A 12,929-nucleotide genomic window follows, 5' to 3' on the forward strand; every position below is an offset into this window, starting at 1 on the left:
CCATAGTACAGTGTATGGTGATCCTATTAGAGTTCCTAAAATAAACAAGGCTGTGTAAGGTCAATAGATGCGTAGAATATCTCTAGAGGCTACTTAGGAACTCTGAAAATTCTTTAGGTCGCACTGTCCTGTTATGGCAGCATGGTCCTCGTGGGAACTTTGGTAGTCTACAGATAATGCATAAAAACTGAGGGTGTGATTATGTGCAGCTGCTAGAGATTTCAAAGAGCAATTTTAATGAACAAAGATACTAACTGCAGCAAGGTGGAAAACCAGAATTGTGTATCAATGGGAAGCTTCATGTTCTGATTTAGTTTTCTTTTCTGCTTCACTTCCATTTGATTTCCATTTCAATAATGAACTGTCTCTAGGAAAAAGAAAAGTTCCAGATATCAAAGTTTTTTCTCTACAAATTGAAAAATTTGATTTAATATGTTAGATTGAATCTTAAAACTTAACCTGTGCTTCTTGATCAACCTATATAGCTTGGAGAGCTGTAATATTCCTATTGAAAGCTTTCATAATGTTTTGGTTCAAAGGAATGATGGAAGCTTGACTGGTTTAAATGTTCTGCACAGTTGAGTTGCTTTTTTTATGCTTTCCCTGAGATGGCTGCACTTTATTAGTAGCTGAATGAGACAACACTAAAAAATGAAAGGAAGAACTACTCTGATACAGCTTCCCTTGTGTCTTCGTACGATGCACAGACCTTCGAGTAGCTTTGGGGTTTGTTCACTGCTTCTTTGTTCTCCCCAATAATATTACAAATTAACTTCTATTCCAGTGGGGAGTTGGAACAGTTTATAAATTAAATTTTCTAATGGTTTGTTGGTTTTTTTAATGCCATTGAAGTGTGACTAATCAGAAATATGCTTTGGAAATTATAGGGGTGGATTTCTTGATTTATTTTTTCTGAATTACTCCCCCTAAAGTCTGTGTGAATATTATTTTTTTTCAGCACCTTTATTAAAACACTGAAAAATATTTTGGTGAAGATCTGTCATTGTGTCTCTGAGATTGTCCTGGTTAAAACAACAACTGTAAATTTATGTCATTTTGTAGTCAGGGAGTTAAAAACTGGATTCATGGAAGTATTTAGTGCCACAATCCTTTTGTCTAAAAATTATGTACAGTAGTCTAGGTATATGTAAAATAACCCAGATTAATCACTCATACTTAATCTGATTGCTAAATACCTTTCTTCTACACTCTGGAACAAAAAATCATATCTGAATTTTGAATTTTGTCAACAGGAGGTTATGCAGGTGGTAATGCCATTAGTTTGAGAGACTTGGAATAAATAAAGGATCAGTAATAGATACCAAGCAATGCATTAAATGTCCCAGTAAATTTAATTGGGAAATTAATAAAGTTTAAAGCTACTTTAAATTACAGCCCCACTCCATACATCAGGACAGTTACTAACAAAGCATGCTTCTGGTAGTGACAAGGAAGGGTGATTTTGAAATGCAGAAATTAATCGGTGTGTCTTTATCATTGCATTATAAGTGATTGATTTCTGTAAATGTTAAGCTGAACTATTAGTGAAGGAATAACAATTCTTAATAACTGCTGAACTCTGTACTCCTGAGCCCTGTTAATATTTGATGAAGGCCCAGCTATATTACTCTTAGATAAGTGAGCGCATCCTTTCTCATGAACTGTTACAGTAGTCTTCTATTCTGATGGTAATAGGTTACAGATGCTACCTTGAAAGCAATGTCATTTTGTTGGGAAATGATGACTTGGCATCTGTAGCCCTTCATGTACCAATTTAGTCTCATTAGTGACCTTATTGTCTCTGCTCTCTAAAGGCTGGGGTTTTTTCCCTTTGGCAAAGGCTTACGTGAGATAAACTTGCCTTGCAGAATAATAATAATTCTTTCTCTCCACCTCAAACAAATGTCCCTGTGGTGCCGACTTCTTTGGGAAAATACAGCTTTAGCAGAAATTCTTTGAATTCTTTGTAGGTTTATAATACACAGACAAATCATCCAAGTTATTTTAAAAATGCTTGATTAATCTCAACCCAGGTCATCAATCCATGCTTTTAATCCTGTTATGCACAGTGATGCCTGATCTGTGCATCCATGGAAAGTAAATTAGTTCCTTGGTGAATATTGCAACAGAAATATTCACAGGCACTGACTTCATGGGAAAATCTTGAGTAAGAATAAAGAAGCATCTTCCAGAAAGAGGGAATGAAGAATCACTGACATTAAATAAATTAAAAAAAAAAAAAAAAGGAAAGAACAATAATGATCAGAAGTTCTGTGTTTGTGCTACTAACAATGTAGAGTTGTAAAGGCACTAGAGGATCCCTGGCAGTTTGTCAGGAGGGAAAGGAGCAGAGTATTAGATCTCCTTCAACAAAATGTGGAAGGTAAAATGCCCCAGGAAGCTCTGGCAAGGTAAGGAGAAAGATGACCTCTTTCCTAGATGCTAGGTAGGGAAGGAGGCTGTCACAAAACCTTCATGTGAGAACTGTACACAGCAGATTGTGGATGACAGGCAAAGTCAGCATAAAGGTGGAATTTACATGAGAAAATAAAAACATTAAAAATAGGTTATATGGAAAGGAGTAATTAGGCAGGAAGGGGGCGGGGGGGGTTAATTTTTTTTTTATGGTGATGCGTGGATTTGCCAATGAGTGTTTCAGATCTTCAGCATTATTATCCTTCTTTGGATACACCCCCTCCCAATAGCTGCAGGACTTTCCCAGTCTCTGGATATTTTTAAGAGGCAGAATAGAGGCATTCTCCACAAAGTTGGCATACTATTCTATTGTAAGCTTCCTTCTCCTTTTAAGGTTTTGAAAAAACCATCTGTATGAAGAAACCCTTACACAGAGCAGTCAACACATTCCACAAATCTGGGAAATGTCTTTTGGCTTCTCCATGACTGACAGAGGAAAAAAAAAACCAGCAACCTTGCCTCAGTTGGCAAACTGCTGCTGGCTAATTGTTTTCAGGCGCTAGCAATGCTCTGCAGCCCCCTTCATAGTGCAGCTGAGGAAACTGAGTTTCCCTGAATAACTTCTGGCCCCGTGGCTTCAAATAACCAATAGGTTATCTAAAAATAATATACTTAAACATTCCTTCTCATTTCTGAACATTGCTTCTCTTCCCAAGAACCTCTCTTTCGGAGAGCTGTGGTTTCTCTTTATGACACTGTTAGTAACTTAAATGTTCCTGCTGTGTGAGGACAGAAGTGACTGAAATAAAACTATATTGTAAATTACTCATTTCAGAAGTGTTAATGAATTCTGAGCTTCTGTTCTTTTACATAAAATTGTATCTGTCATATCTGACTTGGTACTGTGTTCATTTAAAAGTGCATGTATAGAAATGGTGCATGGCTAAGTGGAACTGACACACAAGTCATTTCTTAAGTTCAACTATTCTCTTTGATACCATACTGGAACTTCCTCACACTGTATGTATGTAACTATGTTCACAGTGAAACATAATACATATTTACTCAGTAAGACTTTTGTCCTGCAAGGAATTAACGGGCGTTGCCAAATACTCTGAGAGGAAACACTGTAAGTTGCGGAATTGACATGCAGCTGTGCACTGAGGAAAATTTCATTGGGTCACGTTTCATTTGAGAAATTGCCTCAATCAGAATTGACTGCAAAAATCAGGAACAAAACCAACTATGAAATGATTTATTTAAAATTTTCTGAGTTTCTGTTTTTCAAAAGCACAAAACAGTGTTGAAGACAATTTGATGTTGTCCAAGTATCTGGTGACTGAAAAATTGAAAGTTTTAGGCAACTGGTTAGAAATAAAAGAAAGCCTGCCTGTTCACATTCACAAGTAGCACTTTAAATCCTACAAATGGAGCTGTGCCAGCTATTGGGCTGCCTGTACTTCACATGTGTGTAGTTTGTTGCTGCAAATCGCTTGTAGTGTGACAGCCCCTAGCTGAAGCTTTTACCAGACCCAAAGATATGACTTTTTGACTCTTACAGTGTCTTCTTAATACCAAATAAATCATTTAATTACCAGAGAATTTTAGGTGAGACAAAACAAATGATAAATTCTGGCTGCTGGCAAGAAGCCACAAATAATAACATTAATACTCCTAATGTCGTTGCAGATTTCAAACCTGTATATATATGACACTGTCCTCCTGTTGGCGAATGCCTTTCATAAGAAGCTGGAGGACAGGAAGTGGCACAGCATGGCCAGCCTCACCTGCATCAGGAAGAACTCAAAGCCCTGGCAAGGAGGACGATCAATGTTGGAAACCATCAAGAAGGTACCCTTCCCCTGTCTTTCCTCGTCTTTGATTTCTAAAATACTTGCATTAGGCAGTATTTCCTTCTGAGTTGCATACTAATCTTGCCAGTACCAGCAGTGTCTTTTCAAAGCAATATTTTAATATACTTACAGTTTCTGAATGAAAATAGTCTTCAACTGTTTTAGGCTTTTCCCCATGTCATAAAGAGCGTATTTGAAATCAAGTCAATGAGTTTGTTTACCAAAATTACCAGACTAGTGGAATTTCCAAGTATGAAAAATATTCTACTGAAAAAGTTTCACAGGTTAAGAGGTAAAGCAGATAAATTTACAATTTTATTTGTAAAAGAAGAAAAAAAAGGTTGCATAATTACACCTGGGTAATGTTCTATGGAATTTGCTGTTGGACTGGTATTGACATTAATATAATGAAATAACAGAAATGAGGGCAAGGAAAAGCCTAACTTATCCAGTCCATATGCTAGCATTGCAGGACTGTTCCATATAACAGTCCCTACAGTGCTTTATCAAATGGTAAGTTCTCGCTACTTCCCTGTGATTATTATTTCATACCTAAATCACGTTCATGACAAAGCTGCTTTTCCTGTTCTTCAGTCTTAAAGATATTTTTTCTTAGTTATTCCCTTTCCTCATGATGTTTACAGCCTCCATACACTTAGAGACAATTATCACAGCCTTCTAGGTCAGTATTTAGTCAAAATATGCATAGGTTGGTAGTTTACCCATCCCTGTAAGTTATTCAGTTCATCTCCTTCTGTTACTGATGTCTTTCATAAAACTGCCTTCTCATTTCTCTGCATATAATGCCTGGTAATGTATACTTACATTTAAAGTTCTCAGTGCCTACATTGTAAATACATAAAAACTCAGGACAGTAAAAAAACCAAAAAAAAAAACCAAAAAAAACCACTGCTATATTTGCTATATTTATGTCTTTCATTAAAAGGACATAAAAATACTTTAAAATATGATGTTGTCTCATGAAGTTGTCATTCTTCTTTGGGCCTTTAACTACACCAGAAATGATGGTGAAGCGAAATGTAAGGCTCTTTTGAACACTGCTTATTTTTTCCCCAGTCCTGGGTCAGTCTGCATTAGCTCCAAAATAACAGTTCAAGGCTTTTGGTGGTGGTCTCCAGTTTCCATTCTAATATTTGGAAGTCATGAGGCTGCAAGGATAATCCAGGGCACATTTCTTATTTCAGGAGCAGGATATGGCTTTGAGGGACTCTAAACTGTATTGCTCTGAGCCTATCAGAGCAATTTCAAATTGACATTTGTCAGTCCCATGTATTTTAAGCTGTCTTTCAGGCAAGGGTAGTTCTGGTGCTTTTATTCTCAACTTGCATTTTGTAAATACTATTGCAGACTTTTTTATTATTAAACTAAAAGCTGTTTCTACTTACTCCAAATCAAGTAGAATGCCTGAGCCACAAGAGTCAAAATACCCACTTCCACTTTAGAATTAGAATTTACTATTTGAGTTGGAGTTTCAGGCAAAGTCTAGTAGCCCTACTAGCATCTCTAAATTTAGAAGTACTCCACCATGGAAAGGGCTGCTGACTTTTGCATTACTATTATTTTATTGCTTGCATTGTTTTTGGATGTGCTACTGATCCTTTTCTCCTACATAAACACCTTTTATGCTATTTCTTACCACTATCTCATGTCTTTGCATCTCAGACTTTATTCCATTCTTTGCCACGTCATCCTAGCTATTCAGTTTAACTTCTTCTAATTCTCACAATCCTAAAATGATGTGATATAATAAAACAAACTCCTCCTGCGACCTTTCACAGAAGAGCTGCACTGTGTTGAAGATCAATTTTTGTAGCTTTTAACCCTGAAACACAAAGAGAAATGGTAGGGAGAAATATGAAGGCAATCAAGAAGGCAGGAGTAAGTGGAAATTTCAGGGCTGTGGTTAGAAGTTTGATTAAATTTTGATTAAAATGCCAAGGAATTTCCTGACATGTGCAGCTAACCAGACTTGCATCCTGTTGCTTTTGGGTTTCTCTGCTATTTGAATGAGATGGCTTTGATGCAAAGCCATTTCATTGCTGTAAATTGAATAATCCAGATACTCCTTATACTGCATTTTGCTGACAGAGATCAATTCCTAGAAGTAACATGCTAAAATTGAAAGTCAAAATTTCATCCAAAATGAAATACAGAAATTCCCTCTGTGTGTGTATGTACCATGTCAGTCCCTAGGCAGAGGAATGCTAAAGACTGCAGCTGAGAGTTGCAATTGCACAAGAAAAAGGAATTCCGTTTTATTTTTCTGGTGTGGTGTAGTTTCTGTTTCACCAAAGTACTTATGTAGAAGAATGTCAGGATCACAGCTGTGTACTTTTGAAATTAAAAAGTTGAGATTGATTTTCATTATTTTTGTTTTGTTATATATAAAACAAGATGATTGACAAATATCTGATGAGGCATCAGAAAACAATAAAATATAAAAGTAATAAAAGGAATTTCATCTCTCTTTTTCAGAATACTTCAATTTTTCACCTTTTTTTTCCTTTAAACATCTTTTCTCTCCTGTCATCTTGGAACTTCCTCTAAAATTGAATGAAATAAAAAGCTTTTCTCAAGCATACCAGTTTTCCCTAATTTTGAAACAAATCAGTAAAAAGTTACCTTGGTATTTCAATAGTTTCTGAATAAAAGGTTCTCCATTTTTGTTTTGAAATCAACACTGTTTCAAAGTTGTAGTGTATAATGGAATATCACAAGAATATATAGTTCAAGCTGAAGATACCTTCTGATGTTTCTTAAATGCTCCTGAAAAAAGAATTTCCATCCTCTGCACAATTTTAACTCTACCTTCATAATGACCAGTATTGCAAAGCTGGACTCACCATCTTGTCCCAGATTGTCCCTCGCCTCAGTGTATTGTTGCATTGTAGACAACAGGGGGGAAGAGTTAAGGAAAAGATGCTTAATTACAGCCTGTCTGCCATAGAAAAGGACTAGCAGCTGAAGTAGCTGTTCTGGCAGCAGCAAAGTGGAAGTGATGTTGCCATCTACTGCTGCACACAAGTGAACTCTTGCTGCTACAAAAGCAGGAAAAACTAGTTCTAGAGGAAGCTTTTCTAGAAGAAAATTATCTTCTAGAATCAGAAATCAAGAAACAGGAATAGCTGGCAGTGTTTTAGCTGCAGAGGGAATCTCTCTTCGATTTCTGGAGGGGAAAACAAGAAAAAAGATGGGAAATCTCTATAAAGCTACACACTGAAGAAGATAAGAGAAAGGGATGCTGATGTTCTACCTGCAGCAGCACTTGTTAAAAATAGGAGCACTCTGATGGTAAACAGACTAATTTCTTTATGATTAATGAGCTAATAGGGAAAAGCAGGGAATGAGGGGGTTTCAAACATTTATTGAAATGACAGAATAGCTGTCTGAATCATTCCCTATTGTCATTGTTTACTTTTCACTGTTGAACATTTGATTCCTGCATTGCTATTTCTACAAACCAAAGGCTGGTTTTTCTGTGTGAATGCAACTGATTGGACAAAGCCTGAAAAACCATTTTAATACCACTACAATTATCAAAATCTGATATCTGTTTCTACTCAATATGGAACTGAATAAATAGTTAAATTAATCAGGAAATACAATACTTCTAATGAATTTTGACAGCTCTAGCAATTAGTTTTAAGTTCACTTCTGTAGCAGGAACTATCCCCAAACACATGCTCACTTGTTTATTTCTCAGTAAAGCTATTTCACAGTAAGAAAAATAAATATTAGTAGAATATAATTCTACTGTTGGAAAAATCAATCTTCCTGAATAGCTGGAAAGTAAATGTAAGTAGGTTAATATAGAGGATCAACTCAGAAAAATTATATCAAGTTACTGCATATACCTTTTCTCACACTTACCTATCTTTGCCCAGTCACATTTGTTTAGTTCAGTGACAAACAGCAAATTTTTAGTGCTATCAGCAACATAGAGCCTATTCCTTTGCAGAAAACAAGCTGTACCATGTGCTGTTCCATGAGTCATAGGTGGAATTATCAACTAGTTCTAGTCTCAGAAATGGCAGTGATGTTCAGTGGTTACGTGCAAAAAAGGCACCAAATTATTTTTTCAGGTAGTAAATTAGACTCTTCATTAGCAGCTAAAAACAGTGTGTTGAGTTGAAAACTCAACAACATTTTCAATATCAGATTTTTTCAAGAATAAAATATGAAACTCCTGTGCAATGCTTATAGCGCTTTTTTTCTGCCTGCCTCATAGCTTTTTCCTTAATTGCAAAATAGCTAGTTTCTGAGCATAACCATATTTTTTGGAGAAAAGAAGTAATTTTGAACAGGAACTGTGAGAGCAAGTACAATATTTTGTAACAGATGACTGGCAAGCTGACATTCCCAAGTGTGAGATCCTGACTGCTAGGTAAATAGTGCTTTCTTGAGGGGCTTACAGTATAGTAGGGCCTAAGCATATATAAACTGTAGTTTATTTTGCTTGTCTAGACAGGACTCAAGTAGGCTTTAACTATATTATTAGGTTTCATAACAGCCCTGCAAGGCCCAGAGCGTTGATCAGAAATGTTTTGTCCTAAGAAGTGACATTTCTCTCTTCAGTTTCAAATGTGTCAGGAAATTGCATGGTTGCAGCTCAACCTTAGAGAAATTTGAGAGAGTAGGGAATAACTGTGTCTTCATTTTTCCCCAAATAGTGTTGCTTCTGTAAGTTAAGTGGAAGGAAAATTTCTTTGACTTTTACCCATTATCATAATTAACACTAAAATAACTCGGAAAAATCTCATCAGGAAGTTATTGCATCTGTAGCTGTCATACAGGTGGCCATTTCCTCCGTGATCTCCTTCCACTCTGCATTCACAGAGGGATAAAACATGTGTCATAAATCAAGTATGTGTTTTAGAGGGATTCACATGGTGAAAAATTATGCAGAAAAACTGGAGGACTGAAACTTCTAGCCAAATGCTGTCCCATTCCCTCAGCCCTAAGCAATACAACAGCCTCACGTAAGCCTTGTAAAACGACTGTGTGGGACAATGAGGACGAGTAGAGAGCAATAACAGGATTGCATGGCCCGCAGGTCCAGCAAAGTACGTCCCGTGTAGGGAGGAAGCATCAGGACTTCCAAGAAGTTTCCGATCAGATTTAGTATTTTTACTGGTATTATAGTTAATGCACTTTTTTGTCTTTCGGCCTCTGCCCTTTCCAATCCAGGAGCATTCCCATCTAATCTGAGCTCTTATTACACTATGTGCAGATGTACACAGTCTAGGAAAGAAATCTTTAAAGTTGGACTTGATGATCTTAAAGGTCTTTTCGAACCTAAATGATTCTATGTGAAATTTTTGGAACATGATAAAATTGCCAAAATAGATGACTGAGAGAAATTGTTCTTATGGTTACCACTGGATTCCAGAAATATAAAAATAATCAACAAAACCAGTTTTTATCTTGCCCCACCAGTTGCAGCCATTTAAAAATCAAGGTAAATAGATCTACACAACAGTTTTGGATAGGGATTCAATTCCAAAATATGGTGGGTAAGTCTGTTAACCTGTACTATATGTTAGGGGCCATGTATATCCAAGGAATCCTGTGTTTTCTTAAAAAGTGGATTTCATTACTTCAAATGTAACTGAGGCGAAATAAAAAAGTGATCTTTTTTTAATCATATTTGCTCAAATAAAGACAAAGTTTATAAAAAAAAATTTAAAAGTTGACTAAAATTTTAAATTGTTGTTTCAAGCATCAAAAAATTACTTACATTTTAAACCTGATTCTTAGTCTCCCATAAATTATTGTCCCTTTAATTTTCCATATTGAAATTTCCCAATTTAAAACTGCTTTGTAACAAAATAAGAAAAAAGGAAAATGCTTTCTGCTGTACAAAGCATCTCTGTTAACAGATTTTAATTTTTGTTGGTTGAGTATTTCCTTTCTTTTACCATTTTTTTCCAGTTTTCCCCTTCCTTTTTCCATACCTTGCTTGTGGCTCAGTTGAAATCATGGTGCAGCTCAGGTGGTCTGTAACAGGTTAATTAATTTTTATACCTTATCTACTTCAAACCCACAGGTTTAATTAACACTGTGGGGGAAAATGTTTTTGGAAGTAATATAGGAAATATGAAGTATAATATAATAAAAGCAGTACATGGTAAGGGGTCAGAGTGGTGCAGGACTAGGAGCAGGTGTTATGCTGTCAGGGAGGGTAAGTCAGTCAGATGGAGGCTTTCAGGAGTTAGATGGGGATCCAAAGCCTTGAAGATCTGTGCTGCTTTGCAGGCATTTCTACATCACATGTACCATGAAATTCTGGCTTAATTAACCAAAAAGCCAGATGAGACCGTCTGGGAAAAAAGGTATGTAGAACAGGTTTTTACTTCTGGTTTGTGAATAGGGCGTAGTCAAATTTAAGTTAACACAAAAGATTTGTATTTGTGAAACTGAGTTATTTACCTAAGGATATGTTCAAATCATTTTGCAGGTAAAGACAGGCTCACTCTGTCTTTATTCTGAACCAGCCAGAGGTGTGCTAACCCCAATCTAAAAGCCATGAAGGTGTGATTATTACAGAATTGTGCTCAAGCTAATAAGTAACCTCAGTGTCATGCTACCCATAGTGACATGGATCAAAATTGCCTGGATGGCTTTCACCGAGGGCAAAATGACCTGGGAGTGTTCCTGCAGAAGACTGTGCAGATGTACCCTTAATCAGGATGTTGGTTTTTTCCTTTTTAATGTTGATTATTTTTATTCTAGTATCTAAAAAGTAAATATTACAGAAAAGATTAAGAACACCCTAAGTATATGTATACATACACAAAATATCTTGTTTTTAACTGAAAGTGGCACTTCGTGAAATATTTATTATTGTTCCCTGACAATACTAATCCGGTAGCTTCTAGTAAATTTTAAAGGTACTATCTCAATGATAGACTTCCTTATTTTTATTATAGTCATACTAATGTTTTATAAAAGGATGATAACATGTTGTTATTTCATACTAATCTGGATTGGCAATGCAAATTTTGTACCTCTTCCTGGATTTTCTTCAAACTGAAGATGTGAGAATAGAGCTATTTAAATCATCATTCAGCAAGGCTCATGTGCTTAGCCTAGTTTATATTGTAAGAGTTTATTTTCCGTGGGTTTTTCTCAGTGAAATAATAATACTCTTAACTGAAACAGCAATCACAACTGCAAAATTCTTGCCGAATGTTTTGAAGAAAAGCTATGCATTTCATATGGTTTTACACCACAGGCAGACTTTTCTCTTGTACATACTTAAAATACTGTTGAAGTTTTTTGAGGGAGTGGGTTAAACATCTAATTCTCCCTGAATCTGAAAACAAGAATTTTTTTAAGGTTAAAGGTTTTCATTGTAGGCATTTCACATGGCTCTGGTGATTTTGCAGATCAGGTCTGATCTTATACAAAGATGAAATGTGTGTCATGTTGAATTAACCCTGGAATATACATTGAGTGTTGCTGTGGCATGTATAGAATGTACTTTGAGTATTGCTGTGGCGCGTATAACCCTTTCAACTCTGACTCTTTATACTAAATATTCACTGTTTCACCTTTAGTATTTTAACCCTTTCTGACAAAAAAGGTAAAATTAAAAGCAAACTTGAAAATATACTGCAGTTGTTGCTCATCTCATGCATTCTTAGTAGTGGAGAAGAGTTGTGGAGGAAAACAGAAAAATCACTGTATTCAGCTAGACAAGCCCTTCTTCATTTGTGCAGATCGCTTATGTTGAGCTCAAAACCCACCTAACTTTATCCAAAACTCAACCTCATCTTAAGTCAAAATCTCTTTTGGGTGACAAATATTTTGGATGGGAAAAGCAAAACTGATCAAACAAAACTAAATTTTGTGCACCTGCTTTTATATATTTGTCTTTACATTTGATTCCACAGAAATCAGTCTCTTTTTTTTATTTTTATTTTTTATTTAATGGGGCTAGAATGTCTATGCATATACACTGATGGGTCAAAGGACAAAAAATGGAGTGCAAATAAACGAAGAGTAAGGCTAATGTTTGTATTGCATCTGCTTAGCATTATTGAGTTTGATTCTTCTGTGAAGAACTTAACGGATGCAGGCACAATTTAGGCTTCAGAATTTTTAGGTAAATGTGGCCTATGGAAAACTGCCCAAATTCTGGTAGTTGTGCATGTATTTTGCATAGTTAGTGCACAAATCTGTTGAAGAAACAAAAGGTTATTACACTTTTCTACCTCTGAGTTTTCACTCTATTTTCCTGTTTTTTCCAATAGGGTGGAGTGAATGGCTTGACTGGAGAATTGGAATTTGCAGAAAATGGGGGAAATCCCAATGTGCATTTTGAAATTTTGGGGACAAATTATGGAGAAGATCTTGGCAGAGGCATCCGCAAGGTGAGGCTACATATATTCATACAAAAGACTATTTTTACTGATTTTTTTTTTCTAACGTTTCTTGTGTTCCATGTTAATAGAAAGGTGTTTGATGGCAGATAATGTGTTGTTGTGTATCACTAAGAGGAGAAAGAAATGGGTAAAAAGTCTTGAACTTCTAGATATCCATCTATTTTATTATTACAAAGAAGCCTTGCAGTAGGTTGTGTTGATCAAGGTGTTTCTAATACAGAAAGTGTTAAGCTGCTGGTTGACTGTCGCAAAA

At 35.9% G+C, this 12,929-nt stretch overlaps 1 protein-coding gene across 2 annotated transcripts in view; it reads left to right on the forward strand.

The window, feature by feature from the left end:
- GRID2 (glutamate ionotropic receptor delta type subunit 2) overlaps positions 1 to 12,929 on the forward strand; it is a 730,152-nt gene that overhangs the window by 499,564 nt on the left and 217,659 nt on the right. For both annotated transcript variants that reach the window (XR_005103041.1, XM_037379411.1), the window contains exons 7-8: positions 4,105 to 4,266; positions 12,545 to 12,664. Coding sequence is in view for 1 of the 2 variants with exons in the window: in XM_037379411.1 (XP_037235308.1) it covers positions 4,105 to 4,266; positions 12,545 to 12,664 (282 nt within the window). In the remaining variant the exon portion in view is untranslated. The remainder of the gene's footprint in view (positions 1 to 4,104; positions 4,267 to 12,544; positions 12,665 to 12,929) is intronic.

Source organism: Falco rusticolus, chromosome 1 (assembly GCF_015220075.1).
Source record: "Falco rusticolus isolate bFalRus1 chromosome 1, bFalRus1.pri, whole genome shotgun sequence".
NCBI lineage: Eukaryota > Metazoa > Chordata > Aves > Falconiformes > Falconidae > Falco > Falco rusticolus.